This window comes from Rousettus aegyptiacus, unplaced genomic scaffold (assembly GCF_014176215.1).
Source record: "Rousettus aegyptiacus isolate mRouAeg1 unplaced genomic scaffold, mRouAeg1.p scaffold_m13_p_14, whole genome shotgun sequence".
Taxonomy (NCBI): domain Eukaryota; kingdom Metazoa; phylum Chordata; class Mammalia; order Chiroptera; family Pteropodidae; genus Rousettus; species Rousettus aegyptiacus.
Window position 1 is genome coordinate 40,159,202 of NW_023416289.1, and position 22,340 is coordinate 40,181,541.

The 22,340-nt window shown below is 47.6% G+C and overlaps 2 protein-coding genes and 3 pseudogenes across 2 annotated transcripts in view; 2 read left to right on the top strand and 3 right to left on the bottom strand.

Moving 5' to 3' along the window:
• Nucleotides 1-64: 64 nt before the first annotated feature.
• On the bottom strand, nucleotides 65-9,857 carry FBL (fibrillarin). Its single transcript, XM_016166862.2, has 9 exons — nucleotides 9,754-9,857; nucleotides 4,998-5,171; nucleotides 4,788-4,889; nucleotides 4,614-4,708; nucleotides 3,437-3,607; nucleotides 2,346-2,478; nucleotides 1,198-1,310; nucleotides 300-445; nucleotides 65-170 (listed from the first exon to the last, which is right to left on the bottom strand). Exons 1-9 carry the CDS (start codon nucleotides 9,761-9,763, stop codon nucleotides 146-148), a joined length of 969 nt encoding a protein of 322 aa, XP_016022348.2. The 5' UTR covers nucleotides 9,764-9,857; the 3' UTR covers nucleotides 65-145.
• Nucleotides 9,858-10,838: 981 nt separating this feature from the next.
• LOC107521773 lies at nucleotides 10,839-15,984 on the top strand (annotated as a pseudogene).
• On the top strand, nucleotides 13,106-13,225 carry LOC118611816 (annotated as a pseudogene).
• A 214-nt stretch (nucleotides 15,985-16,198) lies between the features above and the next one.
• LOC118611852 lies at nucleotides 16,199-16,317 on the bottom strand (annotated as a pseudogene).
• A 2,357-nt stretch (nucleotides 16,318-18,674) lies between these two features.
• The window catches only part of LOC107521772 (Fc fragment of IgG binding protein), a 36,763-nt gene continuing 33,097 nt past the window's right edge, over nucleotides 18,675-22,340 (bottom strand). The window contains exons 18-19 of the mRNA XM_016166769.2: nucleotides 21,849-22,232; nucleotides 18,675-18,953 (exon numbers count right to left, since the gene is read on the bottom strand). Of these exons, the coding sequence (XP_016022255.2) occupies nucleotides 18,675-18,953; nucleotides 21,849-22,232 (663 nt within the window). The remainder of the gene's footprint in view (nucleotides 18,954-21,848; nucleotides 22,233-22,340) is intronic.

A 22,340-nucleotide genomic window follows, 5' to 3' on the forward strand; every position in this document is an offset into this window, starting at 1 on the left:
AAGCAAGTGAGCATGCGCCCTGTTGTCAATGGAGGTAGCCAAGCAATCAGCTGAGCAGACAGGAGCGACTGATGAGTCTTTTAATAGAAAAACACATGTGTAACAGTAGCAACATAATCTCTCGCAATCCAGATGGTACTGGGCTTCAGTTCTTCACCTTAGGGGGCGGCCTGTGAGAAGATGAGGGGCGTCAGAGCTTGTCACCACTTTGGGGACACTCCTAAGTACTGTCCAGCATGGCTCTGGGTGCAGGGGACAAGAGATATCTGCCCTGGTGGAGTACTGAGCACCATACTCACCTGTACACACCCACGACCACAGCATGATCTCTCTCATATGGCTCTAGGGTCAACTGCTCCTGGGGCTTCATGTTCTCTTGTTGCATCTTTTTCACTTCAGAAGCAAACACTGCCTCTGCAGAGGCTGTGGAGTCAATGCAGTTAGCCTGCAGAGGAGAGAGAAGTCTGTAGCAAGGATTTGGACTACTTTCCCTTCATTTTGTGTTCTTTAAACCAGAAGTATTTGTTTTTTATTGGAAACAGTGAGACTCAGGTTTTGGAAATTTTCAGTTTGCTCTGGATTTGGAACAGGAAGCCCTCGACAGAGTACTATTTATCTAAAAGCCACTGTTTAAATTTTACAGTCTAGATTTTTTTCCCCTTCTACTTCCTCTTCCTTAACAGTAATAATGCAGCTGAGAATAAGAAAACAAATGTAGTGAAAGGCTGACAAAATGGTGAATCTAAGTGAAGGGCACACAGGATTTGTATTTCAAAATAAAACGTTTTTTAAAATGCACCTAGCATTTATCTAGTGTTTATTCTACCCGTCTCTGTTCTAGAAACTTCACATAGATTGATAAATTTACTCCTTGCATCAACACCAGAAAATAGTACTAATATTTCTATTTTATAAGTAAAGAAACAGGCACACAGGTTAAATAACTTGCTCAAAGTCACACAGCGAGCTGGAATTCAGACTCAGATAGTGAGACTTGTGATCATGCATTCGACCACTACATTCTATTGCCTCTTTAAATCCAAAGCTGCTAGTTTTGCAGACGTTTTCCATTACGTGCTGTTTAGGGGCAGGGGAGTTGGGTAGAGATAGAGCTGGAAGTAGACTGCATTAGGAGGAATGGAGCTTCCCTTGTTTTGGCTGCTCAGCAGTTACTGACAGAAGATATAAAGCCCGCACCTTAATGGAAATCACGAAGTGTCCTCCATTACGTAGGAAGGTATGGGCATTCAGGGCTACGATACGGGTCTGGTCTGGCTGGGCCACATCGGCAAAGATCACATCCACCATTGCTAGGGAGAAAGATGCGGAAGTTAAGAGCTGGTCCACTGGATCTTCCCAGCTCCTCCCATGGGGCCTATGCCCCATTACCAGCAGGTTCCTGGCAAAGTCTTCCCTGCCTCCAGTCTCACTTCCCCCTCCCTTAATCCTCCTCCCTCCATGGTGCCCCCTGAGATGGGTCCAAAATCCAGTCACACCATTCATTCATGCCTCTTGTAAACCACGGTTGCCACCTACTCTGTGGCCAGCCCCGGGCCGGGCGTGGGGAACAGAGAGATGAGTCAGACCCGGACCCTGCCCTCGAGGCGCTCTCAGGTCTGGGGGGGAGACAGACACGTCATCAAAAAGGCAAGTAAAGGTGAGCACTTACAGGCAAGAGCATCTGAAGGACTGTCAGATGAAACAAGTTGCAGGACTAAGGGTATGGTATGAGTGCATGGAAAAAAACTCACAGAAAAACCAGCAGAATGCAGAATACAAAGTAATATTTTTTAAGGCAGTGTGACTTAAAAAAACCTGAAAAGATGGTGTAATGAAACTAAAATCAGGAAAAGCAGACATCAAATTGTTTCATATAAGTTACTTCTAGGGGTGATTAATAAAGCATTCCATCTTATACTTCTGAATTAAAAAAAAAAAAGTAAACCTAAGTCATTAATATTCACAGTGGGCCCCTCCTGGGCCAGGCCACAGTTTGTGCTTTCTGGATTATGATCTCACCAGATGATGATAAGGACCTCTGAGGGAGGCTTTTATACATAAGCCGGGACAGTGGAAAAGTACCATGTTTTAGAGGGAGGTAGGAGATATGGGGGGCCTAGGGAGAGGAGGCTGGCCCTCTGAGGGTGCCAGACATCTGAGACCCGGAAGCAGGACTGCCACCTTCACAACCTCACCTGGCTCCCCCCAACCTGTTTCATTCCTGCAGACTCAAGAGGCCTGCTCATCCACTCCAATTCCATCCGAATCAGGACTCTGGCAGCCTCTTCCAGGAAACCTGGAGTGGCCTGTCCTACCCCAACCTGGCCAACCCCCAGACCTCTCACCAATGAGCATGCGATATTTGTGTGGGTGCCGAGCATCTTCAATGACAGGAATAATGTTGGTCCTCTTCTTAGCCAAGTTAATGAGGTCACGGCCAGAGCGGTGGGAGAACTCAACTGCATAGACCAGACCATCCTAAAATAAATCAAATAATAATAATGATACTAGTTCTCGTGTGTGGAGCACTTCCTACGGAGCGCACTGCATGCAGCATCTCTTCAAACCTCCAAAATCGAAATCCTACCATTTAACAACACATTCATTTTGCAGATGAATAAACTGTGGTGCAGACAGGGGGAGACACTGGCTCAGGGTTATTTAGTCCTGCTTTGACTCATCTGAAAGCCCAGGCCCCCAATACAGGCCTAAAATCAGGCAGCTAGAGCACAGAGATGAAGTCATACCAGCTGAGAATATCTGCAATGGGCCAGGCATTGCTCTAAGTACTTTATAGGAATTAACTCATTTATCTTCAAAATAACCCTATTTTTCAGAGGGGTAAACTGAGGCTCAGAGAGGTTAAGTACCATGCTGAAAGCCATGTCACTGTTTAATGCCTGCACCAGAGCCTGGGGGTTTTAACTACTAACTTACACAGCTCATAGTTATACAGATGAGCTAGGGGCCGTGAAGTGGGATGCACAGGCATCCTCTAAACAGGGAGCCTGTACGGCATCACAGAAATGCAGGACCAGAAACTGAGATCTCCTTTCTCTCAAGAGAAACCAGAAGACCAGACTTTGGAGGTATAACTTCTTTGTAAAGGGCAACTAAATCCAATTGTCTGGTATCTATACGCTCAGCTCTGGGCCCCTCTAACACCGGTCACCCCAACGGCCACGCCCCTTCCCTTCTTCCCTTTGGGAGAACTCAGGAATGAGGCTGGATGAGGCTTTGGAGAACAGGTGGTTCAAGCTGCAACTTTCACTCACAGACGCTGACAGGGAAGGGCCTAGCTCCAAGCCATGCAGGACAGGGGAGCAGCCAAGGCTTCTGACTCCGGGGGGCGGGCAAAGGAGGCAGCCGTTCTCTCCCTCCTACCTCACCACCAGCCCTTCCTCACCCCCCACCTCTTACCCATCCGTCCACTCACTGGGCCTACGATGTCAGACACATGGGAGACGGTGGTGCCCGAGGCAGCCCCGAGGTAGAGCACCTTGGCCCCTGGCTTGATGTGGATCTGGTCCACGCCGCCCAGGATCGCTGCTGCCAGCTTGGAGCGAAAGGGGTTCCAGGCACGGTACTCGATTTTGTCATCTCCCTCCTGGGCCAAGAGAGATGGGGACGGAAGTCAGTGCCAGGTTCTTCTGTAAGACCACACTGCCCTCAACCCTAGGGCCCTCAAAGAGACTGGGTGCCCAATCATTGTACAAAAAATACATGTGGGTACATCCCAGGGACCATGACAGACTGCAGTGCCTGCCCTCTCATGGACATTACTGACTCAGGGAGAAGGGGCAGCGACAGATAACAGATAACAAACAGAAACAAGAGCACATATTCATTCGACAAACATTTATGGTGCCGGCACCTGCTGTGTGCAGATGCTATGTGGATACACAGTGAACGAGACAGAGACCCCTCCCCTCAAGGAGCAAGTATACTCTGAACAAACTCACATATACAACATAGTAGCCAGTGACAAGTGCTAAGGAGAAAAGATCAAACTGGAGAACAAAATATAAAGTATGGCAAGCAGGGCGAGGGACAGGTGAAAATTAGGAAGGGTGGCCAGGGAAGAGCCAGGAGACACGTGAAGCAGACTCGCAGGATGTAAGGGGCCAGTCAAATTATTTGGAGGGAAGCTCATTCCGGGCAGCAGGAAAGGCAGAATGGCCCTGAGGCAGGAGCGTGAGTGGCCATAAGGACGACATGGGACAGTAGGTCAGGGGATAGGCGGTGAGGGCTGCTTTTGACAGATGGGGTGGTGCAAAGAGGCTTTATGAGAAAGACGAGCTGACACCTGACCAGAGACACTGATGAAAGGGAACCGGCCACACAGAGTTGGGAGAACAGCAAGGAGGTCAGTGTGGCTTGAAGACACTTGTTCGGAGGGACAGTGGGAAGAAGTAAGGCCAGAATGTACAGGGCCTTCGAGGCCACACTGAGGACATGGGACTTAAACCTGAAGGCAACGGGGAGTCACAGAAGGCATTTGGGGATGGGAGTGGCTGTCACATGTAGGGAACGTGGTGGAGGCAGGGAGACCAGACTGCAGGCTACACCATCAGCAGCGGCCCTGGTGGCTTGGGCAGGGGCCTACGTCTCACCGAAATCGAGACCCTCTTCTCTCCATAAACTGATTCTCCGGGGACCAGATTCTTGGTGACTAGTGCATCTTCCTTTCCTCGACAGATGAAGACACCTGAGTGAGGGGATCAGCGAAGGGGTGAGGACGCTGGGTCCTGCCCCGCCCCGGCAGGCTCCCCGTCTTCCTCACTCACCCTCATGCCGGTGAGGCTCCACCATCACATTCTTCCCTGACTGGTTTCCTCTTTTTCCTCCCCGACCACGACCTCGAGTGCCACCAGACTGGAAACCACCACCTACAGGGAGAGACACAGTGCATAGTGAGAGGGAGACCCCACGTCTCTTCCCTCCTCAGCCCCCAAGCCCAGGGAGAGCTGCCTCCATCACATCTCCCCTGCACTCACCTCTTCCTCTGTCTCCTCCTCCTCCTCTTCCACGGCCCCTGAAGCCTCCACCACGACCTCGGCCCCCACCAAAGCCGCCTCGGCCCCCGCCGAAGCCACCTCGGCCTCCTCCTCGTCCACCACGGTCACTGAAGCCCCCTCGGCCACCGAAGCCACCCCCACGGGGGCTGAAACCTAAGGTGAAAACAGAAACAGGAATCAGGTAATGAAGCTTGAGGAGTTACTCCTGCACCAGGTAACTCCCCTCAGGAGAGAAAAGGGAGAATTGTGCGCCCAGGGACATGTCCACGAACACCCGCAGCGGCAGCAGACTGGGACTAACTTGACTATCCACTGGCAGCACAGATGAATCAAACGGGGATATTCACAATCGGCAATGTGAAGGACCCATGGTTACACAACTGATAAATCTTAGAATCAAAATGTTACGTGAAAAAGCAAGTCCAAGGAAATCACATCGAACACAATATCCTGTTTAGAAAATTCTACAACTGAAATTACACAATACTATGCTGTGGTGACCCATGCCCCACCCACAAAAGAGGCAAGGGACTGATCAATGCAAAACTCATGATACTGGGGAATGGGAGGGAGAAATGATGGGGTTGGGACAGGAGAGGGTACACAGGCAGATGTAGGTAACTGTCCGTATTCTGCTCTTGGCTGGATGACAGATTCACAGAATTCGTTCTATTTTTCAAGACTAATCAGTCTGCAGGAGTGAACACTGAGCGAGCGTGGACTGCGGGGCAGGGCCTGGTGGGCCTGGAACTGTCGCCCTGCCCTCCCATGGCTGATCTTGTGTCTGGAACAAAAGTGCCAACCCCCAAACGGACAGGAGGCGGGTGTGCTGTCTTTCCTGCTGACTGATCTCCCTGCTTTCAGGTGTGCAGAAGTCTCTGCCAGCTCAAGGGAAGAAAAAAGAAAAATACCAGATTGTCCTTTATGGATGAGGAACGGTTCACAAGCAGTTTAAGGCTTATGATGAGATTGAAAGTTTAAGGGAAAAAAAGATTCAGAGACTTTGTTGTTTACATCACTTCGGGACAGTGCAAAGGTTCTTCACCGAGCACAAAATGTTTGAGGCAGAACAGCTCTCCTGGTGTTAATGTAATGGATTCAATACCTGGTTTTTGACAGTTTCAAAAGTTCTTCAGCAATCGTCAGAAAAAGTACATGAGTTCTAAAACAATGCTGCGAAATGACTGCTGATTTAAAATGATCTGGTTTGATGTAAACTATTCAATAGCAAACTTGCTAAAGGTTTTGTAAAGGTGTATTATGAAAGCTTCATGCATCTTAATGGCATTAAAGATGAAAATGTAGAACTTTTTTGTAACTGTTCCCAATGTGATTTTTAACAGTTTCAAAGCTCCCACACAGAGCCAAGAGTTGTTCACCTTTGTCTTGCTCGCCCTCTACAGTCCCCTGTGCACATGGCAGCTAGTGTCACCCCTCTAAACAGCGTATCAGATCTCATCATCTCTCTGCCCAAATCCTTTCAACATTTTTCTATCACATTCAAAATGAAATCACTGACTTCCAAAGCCCTGAAGCAGTGGGTCTCACCTCTGGCCAATTCCTGGAACCCAGCCACTCTGATTAAATTGTCCGGAGTGAGGGCCTGGGCCTGAGAACCTTTTTAAAGTTTCCCAGGTGATTCTAATGTGCAGCCCAAATTGAGACTCACCTACACAGGGCTCTGGCGTCTGCTGGCTTTTCTGACCTATGCTGGGCCCCATGTTCCCTCTTGCCTCCCAGGAACAAACTCGCTTTCTAGCCTTTCAACCTTTAACATCTGCTGTCGCCACTGCCTGGCTCCCATGGACATCTGCTTGGCTCACCCACTCCTTCGCTGCACTCAGGTCTCTGAGCAAATGTCCCTTCCTCAGAAGGACCTTCTCTGGCTACCTGGCCTTTACCCTGCTTTTATTTTCTTATCAATTTCCACCCATGGCATTTTTAATATTACTGCCTGCCTCCCCCATTAATCAAGCTCCAAATGAACAGGGATGTTTCACTGTTTTGGTTACTGCTGCATCCCCAATACAATACCCAGCACAAAGTATGGGCTCAAGGATTATTAAATACACTGTCTGCTGATGACTCTTCAACCTCTGGGTTCTGCCTCGTGGAGGAAGCACCCACTCTGTTCATCTGGGAAGCAGGTGACCAGATGGTGGCCAGAGCCGCAGTTCCTCTCCTCAAGCAGTTCAGGTATCTCCTATGGGGAAATCGCCACACCATTTGCAACCCTAGAGAGCGGGAAAGGTTCATGGGAGTCCTGAAATTCCAACTGTATGGTGGAAGTCTGGAGATAACACAGTGCGCACCATATGGAGTTGAAAAGATTAAAAGACTTAACACATACAAAGCACTTAATACACTGCCTGGCACATAGTTTTAATATTACTATTCAAACTCAAGGCAAAGAGTCCTCCCTCCTACTTAAGAGAGAAAGCACTAGGCCTAGGAGACTCTCAGCCCAGGACTGACAGAACAGAAACCTGGAAAGTGTGGGCACAGCTCAGGGTACAGTGGGCACGAGTGTAAATTTTCAGTCCCAGATGCTCAAAACATACCTTAATCCATTTCAGGTCCTGGGGCTCTTAAAAAAATGTACTAAGATAATCATGTCAAAATATACACACTGTACACCTTAAACTCACACAACTCTGTATGTCGATTATATCTCAATAAAGTTGGAAAAAATAGGTATATTATTTTAAAAAGAAAAATGTACTAAAAATACCCACTCCTCAAAAAAACAGATGTTCGTGTACTCTTCTTCTAGAAGTTTTGGGTGCGGGGGCGGTCCACAGACCCCTGGTTTAAACCTGCTCTCCTCCTAGCCTTCCCATCTCAAAAACGGCAACTCGATCCATCCTTCTAGTCAGTCACACACATCGAAACCCTCAGTCATCCTTGGCTCTTCTCTCTCACACATTCACATACAAATGGTTGGCTCTGTCTTCAAAACCTATCCCCAAATCATGACCATTTGATACGCAGGTCTCCTGCTACCGCCCTGGTCCCAGCCACACCATTTAGATTACAGCAACAAACTTCCTATGGATGTGCCTGCTTCCACTCTTGCTCCTTTACAGTCTTTTATACACAGAAGAGGATCCTTTTAAAAGTAGCAATCAAGTCTGACTGACATCATGTCCCTGCTCAGAATCAACCAAAGGCTCCCTCTCTAAATCTGACTAAAATCCCCACTGAAGAACTGACTCCTGAAGACTTTCTTGACTTCACATCTGAACACAATAGGGAAAGGGTCGGGAGGAAGGGCTATCTTCCATTCCTGGGAGAATCAGACCACAGGATGGCTGCAGGCATGCCAAGGTCTCCTTGGCCTAGCACAGCCTAGAACCTTCCACTCCACTTCATCATTAGATCTCCAAATAGTGAAGAGAAAAGGGAATGCAGAGTCCACAAATCCAGCTCCAGTTCCTCTACACTGAGGCAGGGAGTGGAAGGTGGAGAAGAAAGCCTATGCTAGAAAACAGACCCTTTCGGTCACAGTGGGAGACTTCCTCAACTCCAGGGGACCAAGCTGGGGAGAGGGGTACCACCTGGTTTAGGAAGGGCCGAGACACCGAGAATAAGGATCCTAATTTTGTTCCCCTTGAGAAGATAACAATTAGAGCCAATACAATTATATGTCAAGCACTGTGCTATTTTTTCCGGCTTTATTGAGATATAATTGACATACAACATTCTGTAAGTTTAAGGTGTATATAATCTGTTGATTTGATATACACGTTGCAAAATGATTACCACCAAGTGTTATTTTTTTTTAATGTTATCTTATCAAATTGTAACTGGGTGCCATTATATTGATGAGAAAACTGAAGCTCAGAGTCGTAAAGCTACTTGGCCAAGGTCACCGAGTAAGTTGAGTCAGGATCGAAACTGAACTGAGATCCTCCTGCTGTCAAAGCCAGACTCTCAGCATTCTGCCATATGGGAAGTGGGGGTAGGCTCATAGGAATCTCAAGGAAAATCGAATGAATAAAGCCACTCATGTCCTGTGACTACCTCCTTCTCCGACCCCACGCCAATCTAAATCTGGGCTTGTTTCATCTCACGGCAGAGCTGACTGACAATCTCTAGGCCCACAATCTCCACTCCATCCTCTGGGACCCGCCCCCTCGAGAGAGTAGTGAGCAGGAAAGCCGCCCAGAGACGGCCACATACTATTCAGCGGTAAGTTCTCAACCACTCTGGTTCTCTCCGAGAAGCTGGGCTGGGGCCCAGGGGACGATGGTAGCGGCGGCGACAAGAGAGGTAAACGGGTGCCCCCAGACCCAACTCCCGTATTCTTCACCTTCTAACCGAGATAGATCACCAAAACCCACTCCAGATACCTGGATCCGGGCTCTGGGTCAGTACCCCAGGCTGCTGCCCTTGGCCCAATATCCAAAGCTCCTAATGACAGCCTCAATGAGACGAATCCTATTTCAGGACCCCCCACAATCCCAGGCCCAAGACATTCGACTCACGATCGTGACTTCCTAAGCTAGTCACAAATCTCCAGATCAGGAACACGAACCCCAGGCTCAGAATCGATCATGAGGCGGAACCGAGGCTCTCTCCTACCAGAGCCAGGACCCTGTCCCCACACGAGACTGGGTCCGGGTCTCAGAACCTCTGTCCCCAGGCCAAGGCCTCGTGCCTCCGATTCCTGTCGGGCAGCCCGATTCCCGCCCGGCCCCACTCTCTGACTCCCAACCCCAACCCCGGCCCGCACCTGGCTTCATGGCGAGCGCTGAGGTGCAGGGATCAGAAGCCTGCGGCGTCCAGGAGCCCCACGAGTCTGGGTCTTTCGCACGTGGAAAGGAGCGCAGGCGCGCGGGGACGTACGGCGTGTGACGTAACCACGCAGCCCCGCCCCTCGAGCCTCAGCCCCGCCCAGAGCCCGGCGCGCGCCGAACCGCCCGCTCCACTCCCTGCCCTTGCTTCCTTTACTTGAGCTACGGTCTCTACGCTAAACGCGCTCACTGCGACCCCCTTCTCCTGTGCGAGCACCTCAGTAATCAGGGCTCATCCCCAAGCCTTCGCAAGGGCTGTGCTCTGTGCACTTCTTCTCTAGTCCTGCTTAACTCGTTAAGATCCCCTCTACACCGAAAAGCTTTCTCTGACCCATTTCCACCCCCATGAATGGGACTCTGGATCCCCATTCATACGTTTGGAAAGCCTTTACTGTCCACCTGTCTGTATCAGACACTGTTCTCTGCGCTGGGAATACAGCAGTGAACAAGACATGCAATCTCCATCCTCCTGGAGCTCATCTTCGAATGCAGAAGCAGACACCAAACTAGTTACTAACGTTGAATATTGGAAAGCAGTAAGTGCTTTGACGAAAAAAACAGCAGGGAAGGGGTCATAGGTTTCTTTGGGGAAGGGGCGAAATTCCTCATAGGGCAATCAAGGAATGAGTCAGGTGACATTTGAACAAAAAGCTAAAGGAGGTGGGGAGTGAGGCACGCATTTATCTGGAGGAAGAAAGTTCCAGGCAAAGAGGGTTGGAGGTGCAAAGGCCCTGTGGCAGGAATGGTGAAGAGGGTTGGAGAAACAGTGAGCAGTATGGTTGGGGCAGAGTGAGCATGGGAGGGTAGAAGGAGATGAAAGCAGAGGTAACAAGAAAAATTGTGTGGAGAGAACTTTAACTTTTACTTTGAGCAAGATGGAGCTATGGAAGCGTCCTGAACAGGGAAGGGACGCAATCTGACATGGGGTCACTGTGGCTGCATGTAGGAAACAGTGTGGGAGTAGGAGTGGGAACAGGAAGACCATGGAAGGGGCCTGCTGCAATGGATCAGGTAGGAGACAAGGATGGGCAAGATCGGGGTGCAGGCAGAGGAACAGGTGAAGAGTGAGCAGTTCTGCATAAGTATTGAGAATTTTATGCTTTGTAGTTTTTAATATTAATATTCATCACTATATTCATTCTACAAAGCCGAACAAGTGCTATTATGAGAAATTACAACAACATTCAGGAGAACCCACTGGTCTGTTTCATTCATTGTTGTATCACTCCATGCCTAGAACAGGGCCTGGCACAGAGCGGATGCTCAGTAAACATTTGTTGAATGAGTGAATGAACCCACGCCATTTTGAATTCTCTGGCAAGGTGTTCCAGAGCACAGAAACAATTCGTTTAAATATTAAAATAGAAAATCTACTGAATCTATTCTGAATTTCCAGAAGCTGTGCAATAATTTAAATGGCTCTGATTCAGGACAATGTTACTACTTATGGATTTTACTGTTTCCTTTCCAATTAAAAATTCTTTTTCCCTAAAGGACACAAATACTCAGAGTTCAGTGCAAATGTAAGGTCACCAGCTCTGTTTTCTGGAATCCTGGCATCGTCTGGCTCTGGGGACTTCACTTGTCGACTTGCTCCAAGGCCTGAAATTCGCAGTCTCACTGAGCACTTAGTGGATGCTGGGGACACAATAGTGACTAAAATGGTGCCAGGCCCTGCCTTCCTGGAGCTGCCAGTCCAGTGGGGGAGACGGAATAGGACTTAGTGTCAGCCCAGAGCGGTCAGGGCCAGAACAGGGAAGGTACAGGCAGAATGGTTAAGGCAGCCTGGGGGAGGCACTGAGGGCTTTTTCCAACATCTCCCTGTATCTCAACTCCCTCTGAAGCTTCCTTTGACCTTCCTAGCTCTCCCTTGAAGATATGCCTTTCTGAGCAGCCCTTCCAAGCAGAGGCTGTTTTCCCCTCCTCGGCTCTCATGCCCTTTGGGCCTATATGTGGGATAAGACCCTCTTCTCATTTCTACTTCTAAACCATTCTCTCTGCCTCCTCCCTAAGCCCTTAACTTTGAAGTTTATACTATAGCACCTACTCCCACTCTTGTTACCAACTCTATCAATCCCCAAGTCAACTGCACTCACATCAGCATTTTAGCTCCAGGCTCACTGCCGCTTCTGTTATAATTCTTGGTGACTTGCAAATTCAGGTAGATGATTCTTTAAACATTCGGACCTCTCGATGCCTTGGCCTCCTCTTCTCCAGCAATCTTGTCTTCCACCCAACTCTTCCTTCCCACAGTCACATCTAGAATTTGTGCTGGGGACACAGTGATGAGTGACTATGGCAGCCCAGAGGTCCCAGCCCAATGGGGGAGAAAGACCAGTTTTCAGACAGTGACAGCAGCCCTTACAGGATCTCAGTTCCATGCATCTCACTGTCTGTCCATCACCTCCTGTCTCTCCCGCTCACTCCCTCTAAAGTTGTTGCTCCAGCCATCCTTCAGCCTAAAGGATTCACAAAGCTGACCACCTTCGCCCTGTCCCTCCCCTGCTCATGACCACACTACTCCCCCCACCCAGCCTGACTCCCCATCCATCGCTATCACCACCCCTTTGCTCATACCCTCACACTACGTACTTTTTTCTGTCTTTTTCACCTCATTGAGTTGACTTTCTAGTTCCTCTACACCTGCATCCTGGCAGCTGAATGTAGATGGAGAAAAAAACACCTTCCCCATGCTGTCTGGTCTCATTTTGTGCTCATGATCACAAACCCAAGTGCCGCTCAGCCATCCTATCACTTGTCCCTAATGCATTCATTCTCCCACTTTATTTTTCCCCCATTAGTTTTATTGGTAATGTGTTAATTTATTAAACGTTTTACTAGGGCATAATTTACATATCATTAGATCCACCTATTTTATGTATATAGTTCAATGAATTTCAGTAAAGTTATACAATTGTGCAACCATCACCACAATCCAGTTTCAGAACACTTCCATCATCCCGTTTCATACAAATGGAACCATACGATCTATAGTCTTCCATCTGGTTTTTTTGTCACTTGGCATCATGTTTCATGCTGTTGTGTTTATCGGTAGTTCATTCCTTTTAATTGCTGAGGATTCCATTTTATGACAAACCACCTTTCATTCATTCATCTGTTGATAGGCATTTGAGTTGTTTTCAGTCTGAGGCTATTATGAATAATGATGCTATGAACATTCATGCACAAATACTTGTGTGCACATAAGCTTTCATTTTTCTTGAGAAGAGTCCTAGGAGTCAAGTGGCTGAGTGCCAGCATAAGAGTATGTTTACCTTTTTAAGAAATTTAGGCTACGGCCATGCCACCCTGAACAAACCTGATCCTGTCTGATCTTGGAAGCTAAGCAGGATCAGGCCTGGGTTAGTACTTAGATGGGAGACCACCTAGGAAGACTGGGTGCTGTAGGCATAAAAAATAAAAAAATAAAGGATTGTAAGATGACAAGGTCTTTGCAATCTGTGAGGTCACAAGGGTTGCCTTGCCTAGGAAAAAAAGAAAAAGAAATCGACAGTTTTCCAAAGTGGTTGGACCTATTTTCTTGAAAGATTATTTTACACTTTCTCCTCTCTCATCAAACCCCGAAACCTCCTCCTTTCTTACTCCTAGCTGATGACCTCGCTTCCCATTTGAATGAGCAGAAGCAGTCACACGAGAACTGCACTGTCCTATCCCATATCTACCAGCCAAGTGCACCTGTCACCTCAAATGCTATAAAAGATCTGTTTCTGTATTCACACACTTCACTTCTGACACCAAATGCATAAGTGTTCCACACTGAGCGATTCTCCAATTCTCTGCAGACTTGGTGACCTATGAATTAGTTCAGTTCAGACACTAACTACCTGGAGTTAGTGTCAGACCTCACAGGTTAAGGGCTCGGTGCATGACTGCCCCACTTCAGACACCAATGGTTAAGTCCAGGCCACCCATGTTTCTTACTGACTGGCTGTAAATCAGGTTTCCTAACCTTCTCTGTTTGATCACTTGCTGGAACAGCTCACAAGACTCAGGAAAATGTTTTACTTACTGTTACTAGTTCATTGTTATAATGGCTACAGCTCAGGATCAGCCAAATGGAAGAGATGCATAGGGCAAGGCATGGAAGAAGCAGCTTCCATTTACTTATCACCCAGTCGCAACAATCAACATTTCATCAGCCTTATCTATTGCCCCAGCTTTTTTGCTAGAGTATTTTAAAGCAAATTCCAATATTATGGGGCACTTTGATCCCATCTACTCAAATATGCATCTCTTAAAAGGAAAGAACATTTTCTTACATTATCACCTTTAACGAAATTAACAAGAAGTCCTTTTGATAATCTAGTAACATGTCCATATTCGTATTTCCTCAATAGTCTAAAAATGTGATTTCTGAAAATTGCTTCTTGTGCAACTCTGGGTCCGGGCAAGGTCCGGTCCTCTCATAGTTTGTCTTCTCCTGCCCCGCTTCTCTCTCTCTCTCTCTCTCTCTCTCTCTCTCTCTCTCTCTCTCTCTCTCTCTCTCTCTCTCTCTTTCTCTCTCTCTCTTTCTCTCTCTCTCTCTCTCATACACACACACACACACACACACACACACACACACACACACACACGAACCCATTTTCTTTGCTCCAGGATCTTCAGAGATAACAATTTATTAATTTTAAAACTGTTTTTTTTTTTTTTGGAATTACAAGACGCTTACAGAAAAGTTCACGTAACTGCGCAGCTTTACAAGTTATCACAAAGGAAATAACCCACATAACCACTGCCCAGGTCAACAGTTATTATCCGTGCCCCGAAGCCTGTCATGCCCCTTCTCTTAGGTCTCTTTCATTATGTACACTTTTCTAACTTTGCTTTCTTCACTTCACCATATATCCTGGAGATCACTCCAGATCCGTGTCTAGAGATATTTTGTATTTTTCATCAGCATAGCTGTCTGTCATGGAGATGAAGCGTAGTTTATTCAACCAGTCCCCTCCTGACAGATGTCTGAGTTGTAGTCTTTTTCCATTATGAAGAGGGCTTTGATGAACGGCCTTGGCCTTACATCCTTTTATTGTCATTGTATCTTTGGGTTAGATTCCTAGAGGTGAGAGTCCTGGTTCAAGAGAAAATGCACCTGTAATTTTGCCAAATGCTGCCAAGTTGCCCTGTGTTGGACTTGTATATTTGCATCCCCACCTGTAAGATGTAACAGTATTCTTTTCCTCATAGCCTTCCCAATAAATATATTGTCAAGTTTTTCTATTTTTTCCTAGCTGATAAGTGAATGGTGTCTCAGGACAGTTTCATTTGCATTTCTCTGAATATAGGTGGGATCGAGCATTTCTTATCTTTAGGAACAATTTGTATTCCTTTTCCTATGAACTATTCAGATCTTTCCCCTATTTTTCTATTGGATTGTTGCTTTTTCTTCTTTATTTTCAGGACCTCTTGATTCTTTTTCTTAAAAGGAGATTGAGCCTAGGTGGGACTCAACGGCTAGAGTCAGTGAAGTCAGACAGGCCCAGAGACGCTTCTGGAAGTAACATCACGATGGCTGCCCCAAGGACAACCCCAAGTTCAGTTCAGATTCGTATTGGTTGGTGATGATGGGACTGGAAAAAAGACATTTGTGAAATGTCATCTGACTGGTGAATTTGAGAAGAAGTATGTAGTTACCTTGTGTGTCGAGGTTCACCCCGTGTTCCACACCAATGGAGGACCTATCAAGTTCAATGTGTGGGACACGGCTGGTCAGGAGAAGTTTGGTGGACTGAGAGATGGCTGATACATCCAAGCCCATTGTAACGTTTGATGTAACTTACAAGAATATGCCTAACTGGCATGGAGATCTGGTCCAAGCACGTGAAAATGTACCCACCGTGTGGTGTGGCAAGGAAGTGGAAATTAAGGACAGGAAAGTTAAGGCAAAACAATTGTCTTCAGTACTGTGACATTTCAGCCAAAAGTAACCACAACTTTGAAAAGCGCTTCCTCTGGCTTGCTAGAGAGCTGATGGGAGTTTGTTGCCTTGCCTGCTCTCACCCCACCGGAGGTCGGAGGTCGTCACGTACCCAGCTATGGCAGCACCGCATGAGCACCATAGAGGTTGTTCAGACAACTGCTCTGTGGCCGAGGATGGCGACTCGACCCGTGAGGAAGTGAAGCTGGAGCCCAGTGTCAGAAGTCTAGTTTTATAGGCGAGGGTCCTGTTTGCCACATTATTATCTAGCTAAGCAGAACATGTGCTTAAGCTTTGAGATGCTGAAGGAGATGAATGGGCTTTGGAGTGAATGTGGCAGTTAAAGTACTTTCATTTTTGGACCTGCATATTTAGCTGTTTTGGGACCCAGTTGCCTTATTGAGTTTTTTTTTTTTTTCTTTTCTTGTCTTTTTTTTTTTTTTTTTTATTGACGCCTATAGCACCTAGTCTTCCTAGGTGGTCTCCCAACCAAGTATTAACCAGGCCGAACCCTGCTTAGCTTCCGAGGTCAGACGGGAGTGGGCTTGTTCAGGGTAGCATGGCTGTAGACTATGGACTGTGGCTCCACTGGGGCACAAACCCAGGTCCTTCTGCGTGTAAAGCAGACATGCTAACCACTACACTGTGGAACCATGTCCCCTTATTGAGTTTCAATTGCAGGACCGCTACAGTCACGTCACAATACTCAGAGGTGAAACCTTGTTTGTTACTGTCATTCCCATTCCTTTTTGTTTAGGATCAGAATAAAGTTGTATTTGAAATATATATAAAATAAAAGTCAGTGGAAAGGAATGGCTTTGGTAATAATATCTGGATTCAAATCTAAGCTCTGTCATTAGAAACTGCTGGGCAAGTTATTAAACTTCATTAAGCCTGTTTCTTTACATCTATACTTATTTTGCGGGGTTATTGTGAAGCTTAGAAACACTGTACATGAATAACCTGACACAGTGAAGGCATTCAATGCCTTTGGATTTCTTTTTCTGTCAATTGCCTGTTTATAGTCTCAACCATTTTTTTCTAATTGGGCTGTTGTCTTTTTTCTTATTGATTTGAAGTAGCTCTTTGTATATTGCAGATATGAATCCTTTATTAGTTTAAATATGTTCCGAATCTTTCCTCTAAGTTTGTTGTCAGTCATTTATTGATTCAACAAGTATGTACTGAGCGCTTACTAGGTGCTAGGTGCTGGCAGTAAAATGGCTAATGAAGCAGATACAGTCTCTGCCCTTGAGTTACTTCTAATTGGGCAAAAAGTTTTAAAAAAGTAATTTTAAAGTGAAGGAAAGAAGCAAGCAAGCTTCTGGGACAGAGGGTAACAGAGGGAATCCACTTCAAATAAGGTTGTCACAGAAGGCCTCTCAAAGGTAGTAACATGTGAGCTGACGTTTGAAGGATGAGAAGCAGCTTATTGTGTGATGAATGGAGAGAACAGCATATGGCAAAGGACTGAAGTGGAAAAATTAGGCATGTTCAGTACAATGAAAGATCAGGTTCCCAAACCATAATTGGCAAGGAGGGCAGTGATAGATGAGTCAGAAGAGATTGGCAGGGGTCTTGTAGGACAAGGTAAAGGAATTTGACTTTATTATAATAGAAGTGTATGGCCAATGGTTCTATTTTCATGTTCAGAAGAGTCCTCCAGTGGCTGTGAGAATTGATTATATGAGGGAAAAGCAGAGAGCATACTGGTATTGCGGACATAAGTTAAGATGATAAGGAAGGTAGGCAGATTTCAGGTATATTTTGACACACTCCAACAGGATTTGTCGATCTGTCGAGTGGAGGGCAAAATAGAGGGAGAAGCCAAGAACCATTCCCCATTCCCTGGCTGCTGGACTGAGTACTGAGGTGGGAGGAGTGGGGACAGGCTGGGAGGGAAGAGAGGCTTTAGTTTTTGCCTTGTGGATTGAATGAACACATCAAATCCTCACTCCAACTCTGCATGCGAAGTAGGTACTGTCATTAACTCTACCTTAAATAGGATGCTATCGACTGAATGTCTTTGTCCCCTCAAAATTCATATGTTAAAATCTAATTCCTAAAATGATAGTATTAGAAGGTGGGGCCTTGGGAAGTGATTAGGTGATGAAGAGATTAGCGCTCTTATAAAAGAGGCCCCAGAGAACTTGCTTGCCCTTTTGCCTTCTATGGACCAGGAAGAGGGCCCTCCCCAGACACTGAATCTGCTGGTGCCTTGATCTTGGACTTCCCAGTCTCCAGAACTGTGAAAAATAAGTTTCTGTTGTTTATAAGTCACCCATTCTATGGCACTTTGTTGCGGCAGCCTAAATGGACTAAGACATGTGAGGAAACCAAGTGACAGAGAAATTGCTAGGATTATAAACAATAAAGCTAGAAGCTATTTTTCATTCCATTTTCTATTCCTTCTATCCTATCATTCATCTTTTCATCTACCCATTCTTCTAATCTGTCTTCCCATTTCCTCACCCATCCTTCTCCCAATCCATCCATCCATCCATCCATCCATCCATCCATCCATCCATCCATCCATCCATCCTCTCAAACTCCAATAAACATTCACCATGTGCTAGATGCCCCAGGCATGACACCTGCTGTGCAGAAAGAAAAGTCAGAAATAGGAAGGCGTAAGACAGACACATCGGCATGTGGCTTAGCTTAAGGTATTTATTCAATGCTCTCACAGTTGGCCTCAGTTGCTCAGCATGGAAGGGCACATAGTGACATGGTGCATCTTCCATTACTGCAACCGCCAGGGTTCAGGTCCTGAAGTCCTCATTCCCAGTGGATGACTGATCAGCTGTCACTGCAAGAGACAGACACTTAGCACTTTCTCTTGCAGACTGAGCACCCACCCCTGACTGCCCCCTCCCATGAGGCCCCGGGCACCTCTGCCCCAAGTAGCCTGGCCTCCAGGCTACATCCTCACCATGGGGAGAAGTCCTGTGCTCTCCAGCTCTCCACCTCTGTATTATTCCCCTGGGAATCATGCCCATCATTGGTCTGGTCCCCGTCAAAGTTTCCGCAGGCCCCACACAGCATTCCAGCATAGTCACTGCTGACCATCACAGCCAGCTGCCCATTGGTGCCCAGCTGCACCCGGACCCCTGCCTTCTGCTGGACCAGCACGGAGCCATCAGGATTCCGACTCACAGACACGGATGTTAACACCTCAGCTGGGAGATCCACTCGGAGACCATTCACCTGGTGGTAGTGGTGTGGCAGGGGACACAGGGGTAAGGCTAGAGCCACATAAAAGCTGGGGTGTTAACAGGATGGAGACCCAAAGCAAGATAACAAGTTCAAGGAGCAAACACCGAGAGGCAGGTGCTGAAAGAGATGAAGACCTGGAAGGATGCATTGTGTGGAGAGGCAGATACATAAGATAGTTGGCAATTTGGATGGACAGATAGGAGGCTAGAGAATGGATGGGTGGAGAGGTGGATCAGTGGGTTAACAGGCATGTACACGACATTCCAAGGGAGGCTGGGGGGATGCACTTTGTACCAGATAGACAAACAAACAAACCCCGGTGTTGTTCCGTCTGGTTCTAGTTTTCAAAATAAAAGAACACTTAAGCTTGTCCTGTAAGTAAGTTACTGGTTCCCTAACAAAAGCAACTTCTCCCTTATTTTTTCAATACTGATGTCTGGAGACAAGTAAGGACCTAGCATGCATAATAATCGTGTGAGAAAATTACTCTTTCTCAATCACAGGCTGTGGACCTGGCAACCTTGGTAATCTTGTAGTTTTTTCCTTTAAATAACTGTTGTTTGTCTTCCTTAATGAGTTAATCTTTCTAAATTTAGACTCCCTAGAAAACCTTGTTTGAAAGAAGAGTCCTTTTTTCTCAGTGCTTTTGTGTCTGAGTCTTCCTCTGCCAGATGATTGGAGAGATAGGCAGACAGATAGAAAAAAATAGGTACATGGATCTAAAAAGATGGATGGATAGAAGAAAGGAAGGAAGGAATAGAGGAAGGGAAGATGGAAAGATGGGAGGGAAGGATAAAGGGAGAAAAAGGAAAGTGAGGTGGGAGAGTAGATGGCTGGAAGGAGGGAGGTAAGAAGGGATGGACGCAGTGAAGGAGAGTTGGAGAGGGGAATGCAACGTTTAGCCAGGCTGCAAGCTTTAAAAGTATAAGGACTGCATTAGCCAGCTCATGGCCTGGTGTAGAGGAAACAGGGCTGAATGTATTCACAAAACCAGACTTTCCCTAGGTACCCTATAGGTGCCAGGCCTTGATCTGGATCCTGGGGACAAAGTGATGACCAAGATGGACGGGATTCCTGCCCACCTGTGGATTATATTCTAGTGACGGAGAAAGGCAACGAGCACAAATTAGAAATGGATAACTTCTGATAGTGATAAGTGCCTTGGAGGAAATAAGAGAGAGTAACAACATCAAGACCGGGATGCAGAGGGAGAGCATGTGCATAGTCAGGAAAGGCCCGTCTGCAGAAGCAATGCTGGAACCAGGACCTGGAGGACGAGGAGAGCCAGCCCTTAGGGGATCCCGGATAAGAGCATTGAGCCAGTGGCCTGAGCCAGTGGGGAAAGCAGACATGAAAGCCTCGAGGTGGGAACGAGCTTGGTCTGCTGTACAGATAGCATAAAGGCCAGCGTGGCCTCTAGTAGCATAGCTAAAGAGGGAGGGGGTTGTAGGACATGAGGTTGGAGAGCCAGAAGGAGTCAGATCACACCAGGCCTTGTGGGTCATGGAAGGGAGGTGGCTCGAGGTTGGAATGCTGTTCTGGGAAGGCACTGTAGAGGTTTATGCAGCAGAATGACCATCAGGTCATTGTTTCACATTTTTAGAACATCTATCCTCTGTGTAGAGAATCGTTTCTTGATAGAGGAATGAGAGGAGGTGTCTGTTAACCTTAATTATGGATCAATCAGATGGCCAGGGAAAAGGAGTGATTGGGTCAGATTACACTGAAGAGAGAACTCCAGCCCCCCTGCCTCCAACGGGGCTAAGTCTGAGTCCATCTCCATGCACTGGTGGTGTAGACCACCCGCTAGGGGAGGAGGGTGGAGCATCTCCCCAGTGGGCCTGGAAGACACTGGTGGACGCCTCTGCAGTCAACACACAGGTCCTGAAACAGAGGCATGCTTGTCTGGGAACTGACGTCAGGTTTGGGCCTTGGGCTCTACCACATGGGCCACAAACAATTAGACTGTGAGTGGGCATCAGCCCATCAGCTAGGCCGTGCAGACCCTCTCTCTCAGAAATCTGAAATTGGGGTGGTGAGAACTACAGAGTTCGGCAAACGCAAGTTGTAAGTGAAAGGAAGTCAGGAGGCAGAAGGGAGGGGGCCCTGGGGCTGCAAGGGACTCATGAAGCAAATGAGGACAGGCGTCAGGGGTCCCTGAGAACAAGTGAAAGGACAACTGAGGAGAGAGTCAAGTGGCCCGGAGCCGACAGAGCCGAAGTTCCCGCGGAGTACTACACTTGGAATTCACCCTGTTCGCTCTGTCACACAGGAACGACCGGCTCCTGGTTCTCATCAAAGCGGCTAAGAGCACAAGCAGTGGTGGGTGCGAACCTGCACTCCCAGGTACTCTCAGAGTGACTGGAGTAAATGACAGCATCTTATTGGGCCCTCGTTTCCTCTCTGTGTAAAACGGGGCTAATAGCCCTGTCTCGTGGAAATGTTATAGGGAACCACGGAGAATATAGCTGATTTGGAGAACAGCAAGTCTAAATGATGGAGGTGCAAACCCAGATAATATTGTCAGGCACCTGGATCCAGCCATGCCTGAGGCTCTACTCCTGGATTTTCTAATTATGAGGGCCAATAAACTCACTTTGCTCAAGACGATTTAAATTCAGTCTCCTGTCTGGATTAATACCAACATCAAAACTAGTAAGTTACTTGAGTGCGTTTTTGCACCTCGAGAACTCAGTCAGGACAGAGGGACTAAGTTTGGAATATTGGGACCAATATGAATCCTGAGGCCAAACCGCAGAGACCTGGGTAAAGAAAACACATAGCAAGATGGGCAGGCAGCCAGGAATGGAGGGGCACTGCAACAGGAAGACGAAAGCCCAGAGGGGGGACATGTACACCTCACCCCCACCTCGGGCCCAGGCTTACCCACACGCCCTTGTGTGGCGTCACAGTCACCAGGCCGCCTTGGAAGAAGATGTGAGCCTGGCTCACAGCTTCAGCTTCGCCGTGGCAGGAATGGACGTCAGCAAGCACACGGTACCAGGGGAGGGTCTTCTGAGGTCCCGGGCAGCGGGAAGAGAGCTCATAGATGCCGGGGATGCTGATGGCACGGAGGGCCCCATCGAACGTGGTGAGATTGGTGCCCACAGAGAGGGTGCAGAGACCAGCGGGGACCCAGCAGTCCCGGGCCCCCGCCTCAACCTCGCATACGCGGCCAAGAGGACAGCCGGTCGCCTGGCACGTCAGGCCGGTGGTCGGGGAGCAGGAGCAGTGCTGGGTGCAGTCTGAGCTCAGCAGGGAGGAGTTCACCTGTGCACGGAAGGGGGCCAGGGAAAGGTGGTATAGAGGGTTGTGACAATGGCCACAACCCTTCCACCCTCCAGATCCATGCAGGTGACTCTGCCATGACTCCTATGA